Consider the following 25,996-nt stretch of genomic DNA (forward strand, 5'->3'; position numbering starts at 1 on the left):
GTAGTGTTTGCAGTAGCAAACAGACCTGGATATTATCACTGGGACCAAGTAAATTATGACATATCTACATGCAAACTAAAATATTAAACCGCCCAGCTGACTGATTTCCCCCTTGGCCAAGGGGACCCAAGAAATACCCCAAAGCTGAGTTGCTCGCCATGAGACGGGAGGTCAGACACTCCCCCCTACCCTTCTTGATGTTTTCGACAAAGTTTAAACACACCCAACCAGGTCATCGGTTTACTGAACAGATCATGAGTCTGGGTATATGTCTAGTCGTTTGTCTGTTTTAGACATCCTTACCTTAAAACATTCTAAGCCTTTATTTATTTTGACACAGGGTCTCCCTTTGTTGCCCAGGCTAGAGTGAGTGCCGTGGCGCCAGCCTAGCTCACAGCAACCTCAAACTCCTGGGCTCAAGCAATCCTTCTGCCTCAGCCTCTCGAGTAGCTGGGACTACAGGCCTGCGCCACCATGCCCGGCTAATTTTTTCTATATATAAGTTGGCCAATTAACTTTTTTCTATTTATAATAGACGGGGTTTCGCTCTTGCTCAGGCTGGTTTCAAACTCCTGACTTGGAGCAATCCTTCTGCCTCAGCCTCCCAGAGTGGTAATATTACAGGTGTGAGCCACCGCTCCCAGAACATTCTGAGCCTTTAGACAAAGCTTCATTTCTTTAACCAATTACAAATTTAAACCTACCTATAACCTATAAGGCCCCTGGCTTTGAGATGTCCCACCTTTTCAGGCCAAACCAATGTATGCCTTCTATGTAGATTTGCATGTAATTGACTACATGTAACTCTTATGTCCTTGAAATGTATAAAACTAAACTGTAACCCAAGGACAGCAGGCCCACTTGTTCAAGGCTTCTTGGGTGTGGCTCTGGGCCATGGTCCTCAAACTTGGCTCAGAATACATTTAAATTATTTTACAGAGTTTGGGTTATTTTACATTGACACACACAACTGCTACTATCCAAGAGGTCACTCTGTATGTGTTATGATACACAACACAATGGATCTTATCATTTATAGACAGGGTCTCACTCTGTTGCCCAGGATGGATTGCAGTGTTGCAATCAACAACTTGAACTCTCCAGGCTCAACTTATCCTCCTGCCTCAGCCTCCTGAGTGGCTTGGAGTCCATGTGCACACCACCACACCCGGCTGAATTTTGTAAGTAGACACAAGGTCTCACAATGTCACCCAGGCTGGTCTCCAAGCCTCAATCAGTCCTCCCATCTCGGCCTCCCATAGTGCAAGCTATGGTGCCTGGCACAAAGGTTTGCTCTAAAAAACAAACAAACAAACAAAAACACATATACAAGCCAGGGGCGGTGGCTCACGCCTGTAATCCTAGCACTCTGGGAGGCTGAGGCGGGCGGATTGCTCGAGGTCAGGAGTTCGAAACCAGCCTGAGCAAGAGTGAGACCCTGTCTCTACTATAAATAGAAAGAAATTAATTGGCCAACTAATATATATATATAAAAAAATTAGCTGGGCATGGTGGCGCATGCTGTAGTCCCAGCTACTCGGGAGCCTGAGGCAGGAGGATTGCTTGAGCCCAGGAGATTGAGGTTGCTGTGAGCTAGGCTGACACTCACTCTAGCCTGGTCAACAAGTGAGACTGTCTCAAAAAAAACAAAAACAAAAAACAAAAAAACACATATACAGACCTGAGGACTTCATTTATGAAAAAAATCACCAAAAATTGTTAACTATTGTGTAAAGGGACTTTCACTTTTCTTTCTGAAGTTTTATGTTCCAACCCATAAAAAGGCAGGCACACACTTTGAAGGATCAGGCCCATTTTTGAGGCCTTGAAGCTTAAAATTTTTTCTACACCATGTTTTATTGAGATGGGGTTTCACAGTATTGTCCAGGCTGGTCTCAAATGATACTCTCATGGAGCCGCCCATTGGGCCACACCTGTGCTAGGCAAGTGGTTCCAATGAGACAGAACTTGCTCAGGCAGCCACTGCGAATGCCACTAGGCCTGCTGGATCCTCCTCAGGACTCCCTCATTCCTACCACCATTCTGTGGCCCGCCCAGCCACTCTCAGGGTTCCCTGTGCCTCCCGAGGGCCTGGGGTTGTGCCCTGGCCTGCCCCGACCTCTTCAGACGACCTGAGCGGGAGAGGGAAGCAGACCCGCCCTGGAATCCCAGCAAGTGCTGTTTATTTTCCAAACAATTTTATTGAAATGTGCCAAGAGTACATGGGCAGCACAAATGTATGAACAGGAAAAAAAAAATCACATGTACAGTAATTTTTAAAAAGTGAAGGTTAATCTTGGGAGATATCAGTTCCCTCTCCCTCCCCCTCCAGACTTCCAGCGTTTTCATTATGGTTAAGCCTCTACTAACCTAACATTAAAAAAAGGAATACAAGAACTTTTGCCAAAAAAAAAAAATAATAAAATAAGATGAAAAAACAAATCAGCATAAAGGAAAGAGAAACGTTTTCCTGCTCAGATGAGATTCTTCCTAGGCACCTAATTAGGAGGCGTGCTGAGCGGTGGAGAAACACAACTTCAGAGTGTAAGGGTACGGACCATCTGCAGACAGAGAGAAGAGAGAAGTTCGGCTGGGCCCTCTCCCGGGATGCTGCCCCACCCAGTTCCCCCCATTTTGCACCCACCTCCCATTTTCTGGAGTTCAACTACAAGGGTAATGTTACCTGTCAGTTAGTATTGCCCCTTTCCCGGGTACTGCCTAAACCAGTCTCTGATACACGGAGAGCGTGCCACCTCCCTGGAGGGCAAGCCTGAGCAACTCCGAAGCCGGGAGAGTGGGCGGCACAGGCAGTGAGGCTGACCCTCCCACGAGCAACATTAGGCTGCTCTCCAGGCGACCAGCTCCCGCCCGTCTGTGCCAGTGAGAAAATCCCTGGGGTCCTGTCTCTCGAGGGCAGGAAGGACGCTCTGGCATGAAGCCAGCCAACTCATTAGGTCACCAGGGGCATGTGATGCAGGACACAGATACTCACTTGGGTTTTTCATCTGGTAATGGTTCAGGAAGCCCAAAGTCTCAAGGGCATCGCTCTTGGATTCCCACTCTAGCAGCCCGGAGGAGCTGCGTTCACCTGGGTGCAAAGTAAAGGGAATGCAGCAGATTTTAGGCTGACCTGAGCAGGCACTACACAGCCGCCCATCGACAACCAAGAAGTGGGGGGAGGCAGGAGCAGTTTACTCACTTTTGCCTGAGAATACTTTCACAGAAGACGGCCGCTTCACCCCCAGCTCGTCACAGATCTGCAACAGAAATAGGTAGTAAGGGGACTGGGAGACAGGCAACAATCCAAGCAGATTAGGCCCTGCATGAGTAAGTATTTGAATTTTCTGGAGAAAGGGTTTTCTAGATTTATCACATGCCATAGTCCCCGTGAAATAAAAATTTAGCAACACCACTCTTAATTATTATGTTGCCAAAGACTGGGAAACGGCTTTTTAATTTTCCATCTTCGGCAGCTGTTGGGTGTGTCAGCAGAGTCAATGTTTGCCAAAATGAAGGCACCGCCTCTCGTGCAAGGTCCACTCGGAGCGCCTCCTCCCCTTCCCGCTGCCCTAGTTCCCTCTGACCCAGCTTTAGAGCCCTGCCTTCTGATGTCATCTAGATGCCCTGAGGTCCTGACAGCGTGGACGTTTTGAGACTCGCTTCCCATCACCGGGCCTGCCCCAGTCTGCCATAAATGCAAAGATGCGGCATGGTGAACTCTACTGCTGATCTAAGTTTGGTGCCGTTCTCACATCAGACTTAGAACAGGGATCCATGTCTGTCCTGGTCTCTGCTGTGTCCCCAGCACCTAGTCCAGGGCCTGTCAGACCAGGAGCTCAAAAGCTATTTGCTGAGAGGCTAAAATGAACAGCCTAATCACATAACAGTGGTGAGGAACCAAGTGCCCGAGAAGCGCTACGGCACCCACCTCGAAGAAGTTCTCCTCGGTCACCTCCAGCGGAGCGTTGAAGAAGTGCAGCACGTTGCTCGGGTGCTGGATGCGGTTCTTGGCTGCCTGCTCCGGGGTGGAGAACCTGTTGTTCCTTGATTCGCTGAAGTCTTTGTAACTGCAAGACCCGTCTTCCAGCCCGTATGACTGACCGGGCATGATGGCTGGTTGCTTGGAGACACTGTAGGAGGGAAGAAGGGGGGGCCCTTTGTCAGACCCAAAGTCATGCCCCCGCCCAAGACCTCTGCTGTCTGGGTAGCCTTGCAGAGAGGCCTGGCTGGCCATGCACCCAGCTGATGGCGCTGTGTGCCTCATGGGGCACCAAGCCACCATGGAGGTGAGGCTGACCCACTTCCTCCCACAGCTTCAGAGGAATATCTCAGAACACTGCTGCCACACCCCATTCCTGCCTCAGCAAGCACCTTGGCCTCACCATGCTCCTCTGCGGGCCCCCCTCCCGGGCTTCCTTTCTCTCCCAAGTCCCTCCTCCAACCCTCCCTAGCCTGGGGAGCCCGAGCGCCTACCAGACATTCAGCTTCTGCCCGAACATGAAGTTGTTGTTGAGGTGGGTAATGGCCCGGTCCACAGCATAGCCATCAGCCATCTCCACCATGGCGGCCCCCGGTTTGCTTTTCATAAATTTCACCTTAGGGAGAGCAGCTGGAGTCAGCACCACTGCCCAGCTGCCAACAGCCCTTCTCCCACCCCTCCCAAGCTAGTCAGAAGCAAACGAGTCCTGGTCTACTTCCTCACTTGTGAGCAGGAATCATTACAACCAGAAAAACATGCCTAGCCCACAGCAAGTGCTCGATCTGAGGGAGAGCAGAGTTTCTAACTATGGGACATAAGCCATGAGAGGGCCATTTAACAAAGCACAACAGAAAACAGTGTGCAAAATGAGAAATCAGGCCGGGCGCGGTGGCTCACGCCTGTAATCCTAGCACTCTGGGAGGCCGAGGCGGGCGGATTGCTCAAGGTCAGGAGTTCAAAACCAGCCTGAGCGAGACCCAGTCTCTACCATAAAAATAGAAAGAAATTAATTGGCCAACTAATATATATATATATAAAAATCAGCTGGGCATGGTGGCAAATGCCTGTAGTCCCAGCTACTCGGGAGGCTGAGGCAGGAGGATCGCTTGAGCCCAGGAGTTGGAGGTTGCTGTGAGCTAGGCTGACGCCACGGCACTCACTCTAGCCTAGGCAACAAAGCGAGACTCTGTCTCAAAAAAAAAAAAAAAAAGAGAAATCAGCCATTTTCATGCTATCTGTTACACACAGACATATGTATCTCCGGATGAATGCTGTCTGTGGTCACAATGGAAAAACTTCTTGATGTGGATTCCTGCAGGAAAGCACAACAGAGCACAGCGACACACTGGCTCTGAGCACGGCCTCCACACAAGGTTACTGAGCCCGTGCCAGTTACTTAACCCGTCCTCCATTTCCCCATCTACTTCAACTCCACTCTTGCCGTTTGTTGGCTGCTACAGTCCCTCTCCTTGTACTATCTCACTAATGATTATTAAGGACTATCTCATCAAGGAATACTGTGAAAATCAGACAAGTTACTATCCGCAAAGCCCCTTTAACAGTGCCTGATATACAGGAAACACACTTCACATGCACTAGCTGCTACAATCAACAACAGGTCATGCCAGGGGCTGCAAAAATGCTTCTAAGACCTGGGTAGATTTGATGTAAGCAAAAACCACCTGGTCTCAGATGGACAGTCAGCCAGCACTCAGCCCCAGCCAACTGTTCCACAGGGAAGGCAAAAAGCCCAGTGTTGCCAGAAAAAATCCTTACACTAATGGGCTTTAACAATACTGGGTAAACTTTTATCCACTTCCTAAGAGCATTCTTGCCTTTCCCTGAGGGGTGAACTTCAATTGTCCTACACATTCCTTCTCTAGGGCATATAAGCCCCAGACCCACGGGACAATGGTGCAGGGATCTACCAGGCTGTCTTGTCACCGCACAAGATAAGGTATCTTAAGTCTCTAATTAAATGTTTCTGAGAAAAAAACAGAAGGGTTGGGGAAAGGCTAGGCAGTGGCTCAAGCCTGTAATCCTAATCCCAGCACTTTGGGAGGCTAAATCACTTAAGGCCAGGAGTTCAAAACAAAGCCTAGGCAACATGGCCAGATCTCATATCTACAAAAATATTATTTAAAACATTAACCAGAGGCCAGGTGCAGTGGCTCATACCTGTAATCCTAGCTCTCTGGGAGGCCAAGGCGGGTGGATTGCTCAAGGTTAGGAGTTCAAAACCAGCCTGAGCAAGAGTGAGACCCCATCTCTACTATAAATAGAAACAAATTGGCCAACTAATGTATATATAAAAAATAGCCGGGCATGGTGGCGTATGCCTGTAGTTCCAACCACTCAGGAGGCTGAGGCAGGAGGATTGCTTGAGCCAAGGAGATTGAGGTTGCTGTGAGCTAGGCTGATGTCACAGCATTCACTCTAGCCTGGGCAACAAAGACTCTTTGTCTCAAAAAAAAAAAAAAAAAAAAAATTAGCCAGGTATGATGGTGGCACATGACTGCAGTGCCAGCTACTTGGGAGGCTGAGACAGGAGGATCGCTTGAGCTCAGTTCTAGGCTTCGCTGAGCTATAAGCTCACCAATGTGCTACAGCCCGAGCAACAGAGCAAGACTGTGTCTAAAAATACAGTTTCTATGTTCATGTACTAGCTAAGTATTAGTACTCTTATGTGATAAAATCTGATTTTTAAAATATTGGTAATTTAAAGAAAACAAAACACCCACATACAGGGACGACCAATCAAAACCTGTGTAGTAGGTCACCTGGGTTAACCGAGTCACCCACTTCAGGTCGGTGTGCTCCAAGCCAGGCTCCCACCGGCTCTTCCCCCTTTGCCAGCCAACAAGCTAGGAGGCCCGGGGCCTCCCTCAGGCCTGCCAGGGCTACACGGAAAGCAGTAGACTCAGCAGAAGCTCACCTTCTCCACATTGCCATACAAGCAGAAGACATTGAAGACTCGGTCACAGTTCATCTTAGATTGATCCAAGCCATAGACCATGAGCACAGGGCTGTCGGCGTGAGGGCCATACTCGGGTGGTGGGGGAGGGGGTGGGGGGTGCCCATACTGGGGGCCGTAGCGACTTGGGCCCCGACGGTGACCCCCCACAGGTGGACCCATCCTTCTCCCTTCGTAGTGAGGTGGGGGGGGCCCGTAGCCCTCATCATGGTAATGGCTGTGGTACCCACCGTGGGGCCCTCCTGGGGGGTGGGAAGGAAAGAGAGGGAGGACGGGTGAGAATTTGCGCGGCGGGCGGCGGGCAGGGGCACATGAGCCACGGGAGTCCACGGAGGGGAACCCCCTGCCCTCACCATATTCTGCGGGGTGATCTCCCAGGAGAGGGGGCTGCCTCTGGCGTTTGTTGGGGTTGCTGCCAGGGTCACCTGTGGACAGAGAAAACAGTTAGCGCCTATCTCAGCAAGAAGGGTCTCTCTCTCCCCACTGACTACAGAGGCTAATCTCAGTCCCAGGAGCCTTGCTGCAAACTCGCCCTTACAAGGGCTACTCGGGCCTTCTTTCGTGGCCTGATCCCAGGTAGGCATGAAGCCTGATCCTCCAAGTGGAGCCCACCCTCTGTCCCCTCCTTGTATCAAGAGGGCTGCTCTCCTTTTTCTGAGAAGAATCAGGCCAGGTTCTGTGCTCTCTCAGCTGCCCTGGCCCTGGCGGGAAGCCCAGGTCATGGGCACTCCGGGGGAACCTGCAGCTGCTATGGAAGCTGACACATTACAGGGACCAAGAGCTGTTATCTAAGTAACTCCCAGTGAAGGGAGAGGAGACTGAGAGCAGGAAGATAACCCAGCAAGGGCAGAAAGGTAAAATCTGACCCCCAAAGCCCCAAGGTTCTAGGAGGTCTTGGCCCCACTCTCTAGGTCCGTCCTTCCTAATCCCAGTCCCCCTCCCAACCATTCATGTCCAGCCCGAGGAGAGGGGCTGTAGGAGGTGACAAGCAGGGCAACAGCAGAGTCAGTTCAAAAGAGCAATCATGTACAAGCCATCAACATTCTCAGACCCATCAATGGCGCAGATCCACCTCCCGGACCCAGCTCCAGTTCATAGTCACTAACATTAATTCAGCGCTTAAGTGGCAGACACTGGGCTAAGGGCTTTACAAACATTACAGCTTCTTGAATTCCTCACAACAACCCTATGAGGTAGGTAATGATATTTAGCCCCATTTTACAGATAATTTTCCAAAACTGAGTCATTAACTTTTAACTGAGCAGTTAAAAGACACTTTGGCCCAAGGTCACAAAGCAAGTTAGTGGCTGAGCTGGGATTTGAACCCAGGTCTGGCTGACTCCAAAACCCAGGGCTCAAAACCACTGCCCTTTCCTGCCACCCAGTCTGGGTTTTGTTTTCAACAGTCATTACAAAGATGGAAAAGGACTACTTACAGCAGAAGTACAGAGTACAATGTCCATTTGTCACAAAAAACAAATCTGTATTTTCTCTTACCATTGGACGCTTCAACAGTGAGTTAGCACAGTTCTGAAAGATGGCGTCCCATCAAACATACACTGCGACCCTGCATCACATGGTTTTACAGTCATAAATACAAGTTACGGCACACATCCGCTACAATTTTTTTTTTAAAGAATTGTTTTAAAAGTCAATGTTTTCATTAAATCAAAAATGGCTCACAGATGTTCTGTCCTCAGAAGATATCAGAAAAGTGGAAATAAAGGTGTATGCAGTGGGTAGTGTCCGTGTTGTCACCTCCTCACATTATGTGCTGCAGTGCGGTGCTTCTGGCTGTGTGGCGCTCCGTGTGCGTGTCTCCTGGGTATGGAGTGTGCCAGTGGCCCCACTACGCTCGCGCTTTTGGCCTTGGGAGCGCGCCCGGTTACCCGCCAGCAGGTAACTGTGTGCCTCTGAGCTGTTTGGCTGTCTGGTTTTAGGTCTGTTTTGGTTTTTTGATTTTTTGTTGTTGTTGTTGTTGTGGTTTAAGTTTTTTTTTTTTTGGTTTGTTTCTGATCTCCAGTTGGTGCAGATTATGTTGGCAGCTGATGACTGCAGAAAAAATAAAAATATCAAAACAGAAAAAAAAAAGAAGGCCCTCCCCAAACCAAAGGACTTAAAAAACAAAACCCATGTGGCGAGGAATGGAGAGAGGATCCTATTGTCTTGGAGGCCCATGGAATCTACTTCAGTCTATGAAACGTTCTCCGAAAAGAGCACCGCTGGCTGGCTGGGAGAGCTCTGTTCTCTGTGTTTCCTACTTCTGTGTACATTTTCGGGTTCAAGTTTGCTTGGATTTTGACTTTTTTTTTTTAATGTTTAGTAAAAAAGCAGTGTCTGCTGCCATGTTGCGTCTCTTTCTCTCTTTGTCTCTGTCTGCCTCTGTCTCTGTGCTTGTAGCTGTTCCTTGGAGCACGGTGTGGTGTTCTTGATGTAGTGAGCTCAAGTCTGCGGCTGTTTCTGGGGACGTGGTGGAGGCTGCATGTTCTGTTCTCTCCAGGAAGAGCTAGTGGTTTTCTACCCTGTGTGTTGGTGAGCAATGTGCAGAGGCAGAGCCGCTGAAGTATGGTTTCCGAGGGGGTGGCCAAGCACCGCCCTCACTCCAGGTTACCTCATCAGCCCTTGTTTTTTGGGCCCCAGCCCTGGGGGCGGCCAAAGCTGAGGCATCAAAAACCAATGCACAGCCAGCCCCTGCCACTAGCCCCTGCCGGTCTGCACATCTTCTATTTATGTTCCTTGGAGAAGAAATGGTTGGTTGCCATGTTTCTGTTAGCAGTCATGTAATGCCATTGCCCGCTCTGGTACATTCACTTGGTCACCAATTTGCCTCTGACCTTTGGAGGGAGCATCCAGGCCCACAGGGCCCACTGCGAGGGTCCTGGGGAGAGTCTAGCCCACCCTGCCCACTGCTTCCCAGCTGCAAGGGCAAGACAGGCCTGCCTAGCAAGTGGCCTCTGGCCTCCCAGAGCCTGAGCGATGTCAGCAACCAGACTTCCTCCCTCAGCAAAGGCCTGGTCCGACGTATCAGACCAAGACAGGCACAGAGATGGGACGGTCTCGCTGAGGAGGTGCCACTGTTTGTTTTTCACAGGGAATCCTCCACCTCTCCCTCCTACAAACGGCAACCATTCTTGACGGACACTAAGAAGGGGGATGTCCATTTGGGCCCCCTGCAGAGATGTTGCGTCCCCGCTACAAATGAAGTGAGGCATGTATGCCCTGGTCCGATCCAGAGTCTCACCTCCACAAGGTCAGCTTGCTCAAGGGCTCTGCTGCAAGAACCCAACTCTGTCATCTCCCCGCAAATCAGACACTCTCAACAGTGCAGAGCAAGAGGACAATTCTTGGCCCAGGGAGAAGGGAGAGTCAGTGACCCTAACCAGACTCTAGAAGGAGGTGCTACCGGTTTCTAAGCCATCCACCACACCTTGTCCTCAGTGAGGCCTGTTCCCCACCCGCCAAGCCTCTGCCTTGACTCTGCACCCCAGCAGTAGAGAGCCCCAGGCATCAACTAGGACCTGCAGAGGCCCCTTACTCCCCCCTTCTCCCACGGGGGTGTCCTTACCAACAGCTTACCCCAAGACCCTCCCATGTCCACAGGGAGCCCAATGGCATTACATAACCCTGAGCCCGGGTCTATGAAGTGCGCTATCCGAGTGAAGGCAAGGCGGGTGTGTTTAGAACAAAGTGGCCATCAGGATTACCTTGTCCACTGAGGTTGGGGTTTGTGTAATCCCAAGTATCCTGATCATTCTTGAACACATTCAAGCGTGTAGGCTGCAAGGACAAGACAAAACTTGAGATCAGCCATGTCCCGACTTATCTGGAAGCTGACAAGAGGCAGTCACTTCCCAGACCTACCTTCGCATATTCAATCTTCAGAGTGCAACAGCCAGAATAGATGTCAGCTCCATTGAGTGAGGCCTTGGCCCGCTGGGCACTTTGAACAGAGTCAAATGTGAGTCAAGTTAAGGAAATCCCATCACGGGAGCTCTTTGGGAAGGGCTTCAAGTTGTCCCAGAAAGGAAAGGAAACAAGGTAGCACCCAAAGATTGTAGTGCTCTGGGACCAGCTCACTGCCCACAGCCACCAGCCTCAGGTTGAAGAGACCAGAACTGTGCAGATGGACTCAACTGCAGCCCTGGGTGAGCAGTTACTGGCCAGAGTTCTTTTGTGACCTGCACCCCTACCCCTGCCACCAGCCCAGAAGTAGTAACAACTTCCTCTCCCACCACCCCAAGCCAAACCACCTTTTTCTTTGTCCCAGTCCTCTCTTATGCCCTTTGACTAAGCCTGAACAATCTCAGATGTCAACCAGATTACATCCTTCCTTGTCCTAAGTGGCTTCCTCCTGCAATTTCTTGTTGTTGTTGTGGTTTAAGTTTTTTTTTATTTTTTTTGGTTTGTTTCTGATCTCCAGTTGGTGCATATTATGTCGGCAGCTGATGACTGCAGAAAAAATAAAAATATCAAAACAGAAAAAAAAAAAGGCCCTCCCCAAACCAAAGGACTTAAAAAACAAAACCCATGTGGCGAGGAATGGAGAGAGGATCCTATTGTCTTGGAGGCCCATGGAATCTACTTCAGTAGATTCATTGTGACGCCCCAGTGTCACAATGCTATGTCTAGATGCCCCGAAAACTTCCAGATGTCTGCAACAAACCCCTCATGTGCCAATCACTCTGCAGTCAAGTGTTTCAGCTTCTCCCATGCCAAGCTCCTTCCCACCTGACGACCTTTGCAGGACCCCTTCCTCCGCCTTGAATACCACCGGCTCCTACCTCCTCATAGAAATAGGTCAGCAACTCCTCAGAAAGCATCCTAGATCGCCTTTTAAATTCCTTTCCCCTCGTATCTCATAGCACGCCGTTCTTTCCCTTCACCTAAGATTTGCACTATCACACTATGTCTGCCTCCTTGTTTATTAATTGCCTCTCCCATCAGACTGTGAACTTTGTAAAGGCATCTGGCGCGTGGCAGATAAATACAAGCTGCTTGAAAAGAATGGCGCCCCACCCCCTCCAAGCCCTGTGACAGCCTCCACCCCAAGAACACCTATTTCCCAGCAAAGGATATTCCACCATGGCCTGCACTCCATTCTTTCGGAAAATGACAATTCTCTGCACAGGGCCACAAGGATTACAGATAGTGTAAAGAACATCCTGTAAGAGCAAAGATGGGCGACATGAAGGGCCACTGCAGGTCAGTCTGGCTTGGGGGAGGCCAGGGAGAAAAGGAAGCAGGAAGCCCTCACAGAGGAACCACAAGGGACACTCGCTGCACGCACCGTGGTGATAGAGTAGATCGGATTCAGGATGGTAAAGAGAAGCACACTATTGACGCTCCGGGAGTCATCCGAGTCCCCAGGGCGAGAGATCTTCTGGCTGGTAGAGTAGTTGACGAAGGCCGGGTGACCGGCAATGTAGATCTGGTTGTCGGCTGCGTAGTTCACGGCGTTGCAAGCCCCCAACACATCTTCGAACTCCACCAGCGCTTGTCTCTTCTTAGGCATCACCACCACATAGCTGGTGCAGGGAACACAAGGTTCAATCCTCTCAAGGAGATGGACACAAGAGGAGGCCCTCCAATATTTTGTGAACTGGCTGCTCCTAAACCCTCTCATGGTTTCCTAATCTGAATACCCTATTGTTACAAATGGTACCACAGGCAACAGAGCTATATAGCTAAGTCATCGCCTCCTCTGGGAAGCCTTCCCAACCTCTCCTCACCTGACTTAAGAAGATGCCCCCCACAGACTCCCAGGCTGACCCTATCACAGTGCAGATCACTCTGGGTGGGCATTCCTTTTAAGAGGAGGAATCGACGACAGTTTTGCTAACGAATATACCTAGCACGTACCAGACACTCAGTCAGTACTTTCCAACTGAAAGAATGTTGACTAGAAACTACAAGGTAGAGGAGAAAGGAAGGGAAAAAGAAGACACAGAACTTGCTGTAACCTGACCCAAGGTACAATGGCCATTTCAAGAGTAGCAGAGCCACAGGCCCCAGCCAAAGAACCCTGGACCAGAATGGCAAAATCACTACTTTCAACCAGAAACTGCTGACACATGAGGACACCAAAGAGTTAACTTCTCTGGAAACCCAACTCCTGGCCTAAGCCCAGTACCTGATGGGTCCAAACTCCTGCAAGGCCTCCACAAGGTCAGCTTCCACCACACCGTCAATCAGGCCCCTGATGTGGACAACTGGGGAGGCAGGGGTTTTGTGCGGGTCATCGTAGTTCTCCTGAGAAAGGAAACAGAACCAAGACTTCGTTTCTTGCTGTACAAGATGGCAACCCGCTCACTGACCTCTGTGCTGTTGTATACCTAGTCAGGTAAGATAGTTGAGTGTCACCAAACAATGATGCACAGGTCAGACCAGGGGCAGCAATTCAAGCCAATCACCCTAAAAGGATCCTGGACCAGCAGAGCAGCAGCCCTCAGTGGGTGGCCACTTGCCCACTGGCTCATGCTGTAGCTTCTGGGAAGGCAGAATGGAGGAAGGATCATACAAGTCTCAAATCTTACTCTCTTCCAAAGACCTGTCTGTCTCTCCACCTGCTGGTCCCCTCAAAGAAACATGGGAAGAGTGGTTTGGAAAGGAGGGACAGGCTGGTAATAAGGGCTCGAACAGTTGTCTGTTGTGCTCTGAACGAGGATATCCCTTTACATGTACCCAACTTCTCTGCTCTTTCATTGGTTGAGCCATCATCACCTAGCCAAGCATGCCTGCTCCCTACCACTCATTCCAGGTCCAGTCAGGGCAAAGCAGCATGTGCCCCAGAAACTGTAGCAGCCAGATCAGTCTTGACCCTTTCTAGTCTTTAATCACTTTTGCACCAAAACCTACTTTGGATAGGCCAGATTAAGGAAAAACAGGGCCAGAAAGCTCTTTCAAGAAGAGAAACTCCAACCCACTGCATTAAGAACCAAGGCAGCTCCTTCCCAGGATAGCTATCTTTCTGGGAATCAGGAAGAAAGTAACTTTTTCTGACACTTCTCCTGGGCTCTGGGCCCAGGCTCTTGTCAGAATCACTAGGCAGAAGCCCATGGAACTGGGGTAGAATTGGGTTCTATTTCAGGAATGAACCACACAAACCACAGGAGGAATACCTGCCTGGTTACCAGCCCAAGGCTAAAATTCCTTCCCAGGCCTGCCCCTCACTAGCTATAGGATCTAACCTAATTTACCTCATCCCTCTTTGCCCATTCCCTCCTCTATAAATCAGATATCGTGATATGTCCCCTAACCTCGCAAAAGGGCGTTAAGGACACAACTAAGATGTCTTTAAAACATTTGCAACAGGTAGTGAAGATTAAAATGCTACTAAACCACAGGTGATACACTGTGGAAAATCCTAGAGAGGCTGATGGAGACATTAAGAACTTGGAGGAGTAGAGACTGGGCCTCAACCCAAAAGCAACTGGTGATCTCTTCCAAGACGGCCAGGGAATATTTTGATTTATCAAACTCTCTGCACCCAGTTAACCCCTGAAAATTGTAAGCAAACTTGTGATGGCTCCAAACTTGACTAAACTCCCAAACGGCTACAAGCGCCTTTAGTAAATCTGTCTTGCCGTTTTCAATGAACCCCCAAATGGGGGTCATATTCGGTTCTAGGGAAATATCCTCAAATAAATTAACTTCGGTACAGAAACCAAGCTGGACATCACAAAGATTAAACTGCTATCGGACGGGATTCCTCACTCAGGAGAGGACGAGGCCAGAAACCACCCATCCGCTCCAGCTCACGAAGCGCTCCCCCAACCGCCCACGAGGTCTGGCGGGAGAAGTACGCCTGCGCAAGGGGCCAGAGAAGAAAACGATAAAGAAAAAAAAAAAAGCGGCCCGGCCGCGTGCCCGGACCCCACACGCCAGCCCGCGACGCCTGCGCAGTGCGCCGCTTGTGGCGCGAGAGGCTTCCTCCGCACCCCCTCAAGCCCGCTCCAGCTTGCGCGCAGGCGCAGGCGCCTGTCCTCGCGCAAACCCCGCCGTTTGCCCAACGACCGCCCCTCCCCCACCCCGTCAACGGCGCGAGGGCCTGGGCGCGTGCGCAGAGAACCCCCCCAAAAAATAAATGCCCTCAAGGTGGGAAATTTCCCCCCCATTTCGCGGCCTTCCCAGTGCCTAGGGCCCTGGCCTCACCCCGCCGCCGCCGCCCGCCGCCCCGGCTCCTCCACCGCCACCGCCACCGCCTCCGTGCTGGTCGCCGGCGTTGTCAGTCTTGAGCCGTTTAGGGGCTCGGCCGCCCTCACTGCCGCCGCCGTAGTAGCGGCCACCGCCGCCTCCGCCGCCCGCCGCCGCCATCTTCACCATCGCTCCGGACCGCCTCCGCTGCTCGTCCGGCTGCTGCCTCTGCTCCAGCCGCCGACGCCGCTTCTCCGCCCGGGGCAGCAGCCTCCGCGACATGGCGGCACAGAACCCGCCTCCCCCCGCCTCTCATTGGGGGAGGGACACGCCCGTCACACGCCGCCCCCACCCGATAGGGGGAGCCACTGGTCCCGCCGCGGGGGGAGGGGAAGGATCCGCACGCCTTGTGAGCCTATTGGGTACTGCGCACGCCGTTCTGCTGGACGGCCCGCCCTCGTTTGTCCGGGACACTCCTTATAGGCAAGCGCTTTCTGCCAGTCATTTCGTCGACCCCGCCGCTTTAAAATAAAATCCAATTTGATAGGTCGGGTTTTTGGCACCACTGTATTCTATAGGAGCACCGGATAGGAGCGGCGCTCCAAACCGCCTCAGAAGCCCCGCCTCCTTCCCACTTTCATTGGTTTTTTTGCTAATCCGTCAAACCAAGCCTTTAGTCCCTCAGTCACAAAGACCGCCTTCCCGCGCCACTTCGCAAGAAGACGAGGAAACCTCTCCCTTTGTCTCTTTCCAGTGGTTACGGCAAATGCCCATCTTCTGCGTCTCCATTGATTGGCCAATGGAGAGTGGAAAGAGGACCCTGTCAGCAGACGGTGGGACGACTGATAGTCTCTGATTGGGTAAAAAAGGGGAGCTCCACCCCTAGTAGGCGCTCTTTGGCGCAGTCTAGAAAAAGAGCGATGGCAAGAACGCATGCGCGAATATACTTTCACGCTCCTCCAGAGGCGGGGCGACCCTCTAAGGGAGTGATGGCCTGCAGTACCCGGAATACTTTTTTTTGAGACAGAGTCTCACTCTTTGAGATAGAATCCCACTCTGTTGCCTGGGCTAGAGTGCTGTGGAGTCAGCCTAGCTCACAGCAACCTCAAACTCCTGGGCTCAGGCGATCCTCCTGCCTCAGCCTCCCGAGTAGCTAGAACTACAGGCATGCGCCACCATGCCTGGCTAATTTTTCCTATATATATATTAGTTGGCCAATTAATTTGTTTCTATTTTTAGTAGAGAGGGGGAGGGTGTCTCGCTCTTGCTCAGAGTGGTTTCGAACTCATGACCTTGAGCAATCTTCCCGCCTGGGCCTCCCAGAGTGCTAGAATTACAGGCGTGAGCCACCGTGCCGGGCCTCGGAATACTTATTGAGTACCAGCTGTGTGCAGTGGCGAGAAGCCACACCAAGACAGCAACTCTGCCCCATCATTATACACTGTTCCTCTACACCTCTATTCTACCCAACGCCGGAGGAGTAGATGGCCCACATCGGACCCTTTTCCTCAGTATAAAACTACTCGCCGCTGCTGCCCACTGTCTTCCGACACTGCCCTGTTCGCCCCTGTCCTTCGGCCACTCCACCTCTGCATACAGCCACAATTCCTATTAGGGAAAGGACCGTTCGCGCTCCTCTCCACCTCTGCCCGTGCAGACCCTCCCTCCTAGAGCGCTTTCTCCACTCCGATCCTGCAATCCCGGCGGACAGGCCCCTACAGTCCCAGACCACCAGGTTCCCTCACTCTGTAACTCAAGCCATGGTTTTCACGTGACAGCCCTGACCACTCTGCATGGCGAGGGAGCCGTGGTCCCTGCCTTGGCCTTGGTGAGGGTGGCCCGCCTGCCAAGCACCCGGCGCTGCACCTGGCACAACGCAAGCGCCCTGAAAGGGGAGTCGCTCCTGTGGTCTGTGCGTCCATCGGGCCTTCCCTCCTCGAGGGCGGGGTAGGGCGCCCGCACTGCCCTGCAGGGAACGCCCTGCGGAGCTGCGGGCTGCAGGAGGGGAGCGGGGCAGCCGTGCTGACCCACGACCGCCCTCGGGGCGCTGGCGTCCTGGGAATGCCTTCCAGCGAGATCTGCACTGGGAAGGCCCAGCTAGCGTCGTGCGAACTGCGGCGGGCGCCCCCGAGGTTGAAATGGGGATCCCGACTGGGGTCCCCCAGAAAACTAAGTTTGAAATGAGGTCAGTGGCACTGAAAGAGTAGGCCACGCCTGGCGGGCCTGCTGGCTTGGGGGAGTACACTGCGGGGTGTCAGATGGGGGACCTCGGTCAGCTTTGGGTCCCACCACGAAGATCCGAAAACGCCGGCGGAAAGAGGGAGGGGGCGGCGCCGCGCCCGGACCACGTGTCCCGCGCGGCGGGGAGGGCGGGGCCGCCGCCGCGGAAGGGCGGGGTCGCCGGCCCCGACGTCAGAGGAATGCGGTGGGGGAGGGGGCGAGCAGGGGCCCCTCCCCTCCCCGCCCCCGCGCCCGGCCCGGACGCCCCTCGCGCCGGCGCGCGCGGACCGAGCGCGGGGACCGGGCCCTGGCGCCGCGCGTCCCGGGCCCCCGCCGGCCGCGTGCCCCGCTCCCCGCGCTCGCGGCCCCCGCCCTCCCCCAGCCCTGCGCTCCGGCTGCGGGCCGCGGCCGCGGGCGGCGCCGCCCACCAGACCCCCGCGCCCCTCCCGGCCCCTCGCCCCCAGCCCTACCAGCGCGGCGGTGAGCCTGGCCGGCCGTCCCGGATCGGAAAGAGCAGACACTGGGAAGTTTTGGGAGAGGGAGGGGCGGGCCTTAAAGGGACCACGACCTTTTTCAGCCCGAGGGGGAAAAGATGGGGGGGGACCGAGAGTTCCTCCGCGGCTGAGTGGAGGACACGAGGCAAGAGAGGAGTGGAAGGGCTCTCGACCGCTGCGTTCGGACTCCGCGTCCCTTCTCCCACCCCCGCCGGACTGAGAGTCGCCCAGTAGTTTGGAGTTCACCCGTCCTTACTCTTGCTGGGCCTGGTGTTGTGTTGAAGCACATGTTGGGGTGTACGCTGTGTAGACAGGGAAATGGGCTCCGGAGACGTTAAGTGACCAACCCAGGATGCTGCAGCTTGCAAGTGGCATGGCAAGATCTGTCGCCAAGGCAGACGCATTGCCACTGCACTGCAGAGCCTGCTAGGGTTAGGGGGTGTCATACGGAATGGACCTTAAAAGCGGGTGCTCTGGGGCCAACTTCTGGGGTTCAAATATAGACGCTGCACTTTATAGCTCTGGGGCCCTGGGAAAGTGATTTAGACTCTTTGGGCTTCTTCATCCATTCAGGCAGCGGTCCCCAACCTTTTTGGCACCAGGGACAGACCCTTTTCATAGAAGGCAGTTTTTCCACGGACTCGGGAAGAGGGGGATGGTTTCAGGATGATTCAAGTGCATTACATTTATTGTGCACGTTATTCCCATTATTATTATATTGGAATATATAATGAAATAATTATACAGCTCACCATAGGTTGGAGACCCCTGCTTTAGGTGCATGGCACCTTCAATGGGGTGGTCATGAGGAGTGCAGAAAATGTCTGAAATTAGAGGGAACCTCAGAGGCCTACCCCCATTTTACAATTGAAATAAAACAGGCCCAGGAAGCTGGAGCCTCTGAAAGAGCAAATCGCTCCCCTTTTGAACATCCCACAAGGTTTAATCCGACCCTCAACCCTGGCTGGTCCTTCTAAACCCACGCCTACCTCTTTCCACTTGTTCTGCACATGGCACAAACACCGTCTTTCCTTCTGATCATTAAATGCCCAAAGCTCCTTCCTACCTCAGGGCCTTTGCACTGGCTGTTCCCCTGCCTAGATGCTCTTCTCCCAGATATTTGCTCCTTTTCATCTGACAGGCCTTGGCTCAAATGTCACCTCCTGAGTACTCCAGGGTCCTTAGCCTCCATACACAATTATAATCTAGGCTCCCCATTTATCTACCTGTTGGTTCTTTTTTTTTTTTTTTTTTTTTTTTTTTTGAGACAGAGTCTCCCTTTGTTGCCCAGGCTAGAAGGCTAGAGTGAGTGGCTTTGGCATCAGCCTAGCTCACAGCAACCTCAAACTCCTGGGCTCAAGCAATCCTGCTGCCTCAGCCTCCTGAGTAGCTGGGACTACAGGCATGCACCACCATGCCTGGCTAATTTTTTCTATATGTATTAGTTGGCCAATTAATTTCTTTTTATTTATAGTAGAGACGGGGTCTCGCTCTTGCTCAGGCTGGTTTCGAACTCCTGACCTCCAACGATCCGCCAGCCTCGGCTTCCCAGAGTGCTAGGATTACAGGCGTGAGCCACCGCACCCGGCCTATTGGTTCTTATTACCATGTGATTTAGCTGTGTCATACAGTATTTTGGAATTTCCATTCTAATTTTCCCCAAACAGATGGTATTTTTAAGGTATCTTTTTTTTTGGAGACAGAGTCTTGCTTTGTTGTCTGGGTTAGAGTGCCATGGCATCCTAACCTCAAGTGATCCACCAGCCTTGGCCTCCCAGAGTGCTAAGATTACAGGTGTGAGCCACTGCCAGGCCCAGTGTATCTTTTTGTTGGTGATTGCTAAAGTAATTGCAAGTTGGTACATTTTGCATTTTGAAAGATGTCACCAAATTATCCTCCATTAGCACTGTGACAATTTGAATTCCCTACATTACTATATAAAAAAGATATTTCCCCCACCATCTCAAAACACTGCACAATTTTTTACATTTGACAATCCAAGATGTAAAAACTGGTTTTAATTTTCATTTACTTTATGCTTATCTGATTGAAAGTGAATCGTGTGTGTCCACGTGGAAAAAAGAAAGGGAACAGCTGTAGAAAAAACATTCCAGGCAGAAAGAACAAGAAATGCAAAAGCCCTGACGTGAAAACTGAAGGCAGGCCAGAGTAGCCGGCAAGTCATGGGGTGAATGAGAAGAGTCGAGGGTCAGAGAGGTGATGGGGCATGTCCCTAGTGGGACACACTGAGAATGAAGATTTTGGCCTTTTCACTGAATTTAAAAACCAGAGTGATAGGCCGGGCGCTGTGGCTCACGCCTGTAATCCTAGCTCTTGGGAGGCCGAGGCGGGCGGATTGCTCAAGGTCAGGAGTTCAAAACCAGCCTGAGCAAGAGCGAGACCCCGTCTCTACTATAAATAGAAAGAAATTAATTGGCCAACTGATATATATATATAAAATTAGCCGGGCATGGTGGCGCATGCCTGTAGTCCCAGCTACTCGGGAGGCTGAGGCAGTAGGATCGCTGAGCCCAGGAGATTGAGGTTGCTGTGAGCTAGGCTGACGCCACGGCACTCACTCTAGCCTGGGCAACAAAGCGAGACTCTGTCTCAAAAAAAAAAAAAAAAAAAAAAACCAGAGTGATAACATCAGATATTTTTAGGCTAAAAAATAAATAAATAACATCTTTACTTATTTATTTATTTTTTTCTTTATTTATTTCTTTATTTATTTCTAAATCACATACCGTGAAATTCACTCTTTTAAAGTATACAATTGAGTGGTTTTTAGTACACTTACAAAGTTGTGCAACCTTAACCACGGTCTAATTCTGGAACATTTTCAATACCCTCAAAAGAAACTCGATACCCTTTAGTAGCCACCAACCTCCCTTAAGTCCCTGACAACGGCTCATCTACTTTCTGTCTGTTCGTATTTGCCTATTCTGGGCATTTCACTTTTTCTCTCTCTCTCTCTCTTTTTTTTTTTTTTTTTTGAGATGAAGTCTCGCTCTGTCACCCAGGCTAGAGTGCTGTAGCATCAGCGTACCTCGCAGCAACCTGCAACTCCTGGGCTTAAGCGATCCTCCTGCCTCAGCCTCCCGAGTAGCTGGGATCACAAGCGTGTGCCACCATGCCTGGCTAAGTTTTTCTATTTTTAGTAGAGACGGGGTCTCCCTCTTGCTCAGGCTGGTCTCGAACTCCTGAGCTCCAGGGATTCTCCCGCCTCAACCTCCCATAGTGCTAGGGTTACAGGTGTGAGCCTGGGCATTTCATACAAATGGTATTGTACAGTGTGTGGCCTTTTGTATCTGGCTCCTTAGCATGTTCCTGAGGTTCACCGTGTTGTAGGATGTATCAATAATTCATTCCTTCCTATGGTCAAATGACATTCCCCTGTATGGCTAGGTGGTGCCACATTTTGTTTAGCCATTCATGACTCTGTGATCGCTGCTCACTCCCTCATGGCTCCTGCCTCTCATGCCACTTCTATTATCACTCTTGGTGATTTCCACGGCCAGGCGGATGATCATTTGACCACTCCAGCCTTTCGGTCCCCTGACCTCTCCTCAGTGATGGTATTGTCCCCTGCCCCAAACCCGCCCTCCCACAGTCAACTCTAGATCTGTCTCAGTAACCTCAGCCTCTTTGGAATCTCAATTGCATGCATCTCATGCACTGCCCCACTGTACCCTATCTTTCTAATTCATTCCCTCCAGAACCCCAACTGCGACAATCCGATGGCCACACCACCTTTTCACAACCCCTTAGCACCCTCCTGTCTGCACACTGATTACATTCCTTTTTTTTTTTTTTTTTTTTTGGACAGAGTCTCACTCTGTTGCCCAGGCTAGAGTGAGTGTCGTGACGTCAGCCTAGCTCACAGCAACCTCAAACTCCTGGGCTCAAGCGATCCTCCTGCCTCAGCCTCCCGAGTAAGCTGGGACTACAGGCATGCGCCACCATGCCCGGCTAATTTTTTCTATATAAATTAGTTGGCCAATTAATTTCTCTCTATTTATAGTAGAGACGGGGGTCTCGCTCTTGCTCAGGCTGGTTTCGAACTCCTGACCTCAAGCAATCCGCCGGCCTCGGCCTTCCAGGGTGCTAGGATTACAGGCGTGAGCCACGGTGCCTGGCCTTAAATTCCTTGACCAACTACTATGATCACTCCATCACTCATTCTCTGCCACCTCCCCCTCTCCACATACTCATCTGGCAAAATCCCAATCCTTGTTAAATTGAAGACTCCACCTACTGCGAGCCTGTCTCCCTGCGGCTGCATGTGGCTGGGGGGCAATGTGCACCCCCATGAACTGCTCTCACCTTTCATTCAAACCTCCCCACTTCCAGTGGGCCCACAGTGCTGCCCAGCAACCGTGCCCCGTGTCCCTGGTGTCCCGACTCCCCCATGACATATCAAAGCTGCTCCTCAAACCTCCAGCAGCTCCTTCCCCATCCTCCCTCCCAGCAACAAACCACCTTCCTGCTCCCAAAGCCACCCCCTCCTCCCCCGCCCCCGCCCCCAGCGTCTTCACCTGCTCCGCCTGCCCACCTGTGCCAGGTGACCCGTTCCCATCCACTGTGGCTCTTTTCTTCCTAGGCAGAGTCTCAGTTTTCTCTTCCACCATTCAAAACATTGGGCCCCTGGGACTCAAGGTCCCAGGAGAGAAACGTGCAGCTCCCAAAAGCAGAACTAGGGCAGCCGCTTTCTTCTTCATCTTCTTTTTAAAAGCCTCTTCAGGCTCCAGGAGGAAATACTTTCATGGTCTATTGGGCCTCAGATTGAAAACTCAGACGCCATTAGGGGCCAATGCGGAAAGCCAGTCCTAGAGAGGAAAATTGCTCAGTTGCATTACACAGCTGTGACACTTTCCCCACTTCCTCTGGTCCCCAGCTTTATTCAGGTGTAATTGATACACAAGAAACCCGCATATTTAAAGTGTATAGTTGGCCGGGCGCAGTGGCTCACGCCTGTAATCCTAGCACTCTGGGAGGCCGAGGCAGGCAGATTGCTACAAGTCAGGAGTTCAAAACCAGCCTGAGCAAGAGCGAGACCCCATCTCTACTATAAATAGAAAGAAATTAATTGGCCAACTGATATATATAGAAAAAAATCAGCCGGGCATGGTGGCGCATGCCTGTAGTCCCAGCTACTTGGGAGGCTGAGGCAGGAGGATTGCTTGAGCCCAGGAGTTTGAGGTTGCTGTGAGCTAGGCTGACGCCACGGCACTCACTCTAGCCTGGGCAACAAAGCGAAACTCTGTCTCAAAAAAATAAATAAAATAAATAAAAAATAAAGTGTATAGTTTGTGGAGGTGGTGGAGTGTCTCTATGTTGCCCAGGCTGCTCTTGAACTCCTGGCCTCGAGTGATTCTCCCATCTCAGCCTCCCAAAGTATTGGGATTTCAGGCCTGTGCCACCATGCCTGGCCATGCCTAGATTTTTGGTAGGTATATATTTAACTTTTTTCTTCTTTTTTTTGGTTTTTTGTTTTTGTTTGTTTTTCTCTTTTAGAATCATCTGAGAAACCTCATGGATATTTAACTTTTTTTTTTTTCATATTAAACCTTTTATTAAAACTGAGTCTTTACAACACTGTCATGTTCCACAGTCATATATTTAAAAAAAATTCTATATGCAATTATTGGCACACAAATTTGACAGCATAATTATAACTAAGCTAAATTTCTCTATATATCTGTGTATTGATATATAGATATATATCAATCTATTTGATAGATATATATTTCCAAATTCATATCAATGACCTGGAATACCTGAGTTTTCAAGTTGTTGGTTTTCCAGATAGTAAAAAACACTTCTCATCCACTTTACAAAGGACACAGCAGATCCTGAAAGAATAACTTTGGTTGATAGATGCTGTTCCCCAAAGATCAAACAGAAGTCCTTGACAGGATTAAGCTTTATCATCAGAGGCTTCTTCCAATTGGAGGTCAGTCTGTGATGTAAGGAATGATTCCCACGTAGCAAGGCACTGTTCATAATAGTGGATGTTCTCCTCAGCCATATCTGTCAATGCTGAGTTGATATCATTTTGCATATTTTGTTTCCATCTTTCCCAATCTGCTTTCAGGGCATTATTAGCACATTCCACTTTGTCTTCAAGTTTTCCAGTCTCTTCTGTAAGTAGATCAGTATCTGCCTTTTTATAGGGTCAAAGCTTCAACTTTGGAATCCAGTTCTGCTTGTATTTGGTCTCTTCTTTTCATAACACTCATTAACATTTCACTATAAAGCACGTACTCGTGTACTACAGGAAGCAGGGCCTCTGAGAGTCCAGACATCCGTTTTTTCAGTGGCTTTACAGCATCTGTCAATACAGCTGGCAACATTTCTCAGAGTATCAACCAGATCTTCTTCTGATGCTGACCACAGAATATAAATTGGGCCATATTCTTTCATTCCATCAAGATATTCTCTTTCTTCCTTGTAAATTCTCTGAGATATTTTATCTATCAAATTTATTTTCTGGCTAAATATTTCAATAAAGTTATTCATTTCCATGAACTCCTCTGGGCGGTTTTTAACTCCTCTCATTGAGGATGCAACAGCTCTAACAGTTTGCCCCATCCTGCTTAGCAACCCAGGCCCTTGCTTCTTGTGAGACCAGAGTTCCCAAGCTTGTGCAGTGAGAAAAACTTTGAAGTCTTCATTAAATGTTAAAGTTGGATGATCAGCAATTCGGTTCAAAAATTTTTGTAATGCCTTCCTGCGTGTCTCAAGGAAGTCATCATTAAAGCGTTCTACCATTCCCTTTACTATAAACTTTTCTGGCAATGGTGGAATAATCAGAGTGGGGTGTGCTTCTTCCAGCTTTCCCTCCAACCAAAGGAAATCTTGATTACGTCTCCTAACTTCAAATTCACTGGAGTCAAATTCCCCCACGAGATGTCTTAGTAATAATCCTATAAGTAATGAAAGTTTCAATGGTAGTAACATGGCTTTCAGGTTCATCAACTGTGATGAAGAGATCCTTTAAATCTGGCTCATCTTCAAACTTGATTTGGTTTATCATTGATAGAGGGGATGTTGGCATCATTGGGCTGAAGGAGTTCAGGTCCATCATGCCTCACGAATGAGGCATCCTTACTGAACACCTCCAGGTCGTCCTCGTCCTTGCCCTGGACAACAGAGTGAGACTTTGTCTCAAAAAAAAAAAAAAAAAAAAGACTGCCAAACTATTATCCAAAGTTGTTGGACCATGGAGTCATTTATTTTATTATAATAATAATAAAAACTGGTTGAAAGTTTAGTCTTCATTTTAATTCATTCATTCCTTCATTCCACAAGTATTTATTGGGTTCTACTCTGTGCCAGGCCCTGTTCTAGACACTGAGAATGCAACAGTGAACAAGAGAGACGAAATTCCCACCCTTATGGAGCTGCTGTCTGACCTAGATCCTCTGTCAGCACAAGTGATATCGGAGCACACGTGTGAGAGGCAGATGGCCTGGGTTCAAATCCAGGCTCCGGCACTTACTAGAAGGGTGGCTTGGGCAAATCTCCTACTCTCAGACTCTGACTCTGTAAGAGAGAGGTGCTAATAATTGCAGCAGTCACCTCATAAGTTGGTGGCCTGCACCCAACTAAGCATTAGCCATTATCTATGCTGGGAGGAGCCCAAGAATAAATAGGCAAAATGTACCCTGTTCTTCAAAGTGCAACATGGGCCAGAATTACTAGGAGGGCCATTAAGTTACTAGAGAACTGTGAACAGTTCAAACAAGTCAAGGGTGGGGTCCAGGAATTTGCATTTTTTGTGGCAAAATATGCATAACATGAAAGTTACCATTTTGGCCCTTGCTTCAGCCACACATATTCTAAAATTGGAATAATATAGAGAAGATTAGCATGGCCTTTAGCAAGAATGACGTGCAAATTTCTGAACTAAAATAAAATCTTTTTTTTTTTTTTTTTTTTTTTTTTTTGAGACAGAGTCTCACTATGTTGCCCAGGCTAGAGTGCCATGGCGTCAGCCTGGCTCACAGCAACCTCCAACTCCTGGGCTCAAGCAATCCTCCTGCCTCAGCCTCCCGAGTAGCTGGGACTACAGGCATGCGCCACCATGCCCGGCTAATTTTTCCTATATATTTTTAGTTGACCAATTAATTTGTTTCTATTTTTAGTAGAGACGGGGTCTTGCTCTTGCTTAGGCTGGTCTGGAACTCCTGG

At 50.2% G+C, this 25,996-nt stretch overlaps 1 protein-coding gene, 1 non-coding gene and 1 pseudogene across 4 annotated transcripts; 1 reads left to right on the forward strand and 2 right to left on the reverse strand.

The window, feature by feature from the left end:
- Positions 1-2,181: 2,181 nt before the first annotated feature.
- Positions 2,182-17,859, reverse strand: HNRNPL (heterogeneous nuclear ribonucleoprotein L). 3 transcript variants are annotated; one of them, XM_075993062.1, is made up of 13 exons: positions 15,105-15,578; positions 13,084-13,202; positions 12,241-12,478; positions 12,028-12,115; positions 10,815-10,909; positions 10,658-10,730; positions 7,307-7,378; positions 6,915-7,195; positions 4,474-4,595; positions 3,929-4,130; positions 3,200-3,257; positions 2,993-3,088; positions 2,182-2,561 (listed from the first exon to the last, which is right to left on the reverse strand). In XM_075993062.1, exons 1-13 carry the CDS (start codon positions 15,366-15,368, stop codon positions 2,503-2,505), a joined length of 1,767 nt encoding a protein of 588 aa, XP_075849177.1. In that variant the 5' UTR covers positions 15,369-15,578; the 3' UTR covers positions 2,182-2,502. The 3 variants fall into 3 exon arrangements, with proteins under 3 accessions (XP_075849177.1, XP_075849178.1, XP_075849176.1); XM_075993063.1 differs by lacking the exon at positions 15,105-15,578 and adding an exon at positions 17,777-17,859 and having other exon boundaries at positions 6,915-7,378; XM_075993061.1 differs by having other exon boundaries at positions 6,915-7,378; positions 15,105-15,584.
- A 5,489-nt stretch (positions 17,860-23,348) lies between these two features.
- Positions 23,349-24,887, reverse strand: LOC105876815 (sorting nexin-7 pseudogene; annotated as a pseudogene).
- Positions 24,888-25,624: 737 nt separating this feature from the next.
- Positions 25,625-25,726, forward strand: LOC142861461 (U6 spliceosomal RNA). Its single transcript, XR_012912690.1, has one exon. It is a non-coding gene; the product is annotated as a U6 spliceosomal RNA (small nuclear RNA).
- The last annotated feature ends 270 nt before the right edge of the window (positions 25,727-25,996 follow it).

The sequence above is a fragment of the Microcebus murinus genome, chromosome 16, assembly GCF_040939455.1.
Source record: "Microcebus murinus isolate Inina chromosome 16, M.murinus_Inina_mat1.0, whole genome shotgun sequence".
Lineage (NCBI taxonomy): Eukaryota > Metazoa > Chordata > Mammalia > Primates > Cheirogaleidae > Microcebus > Microcebus murinus.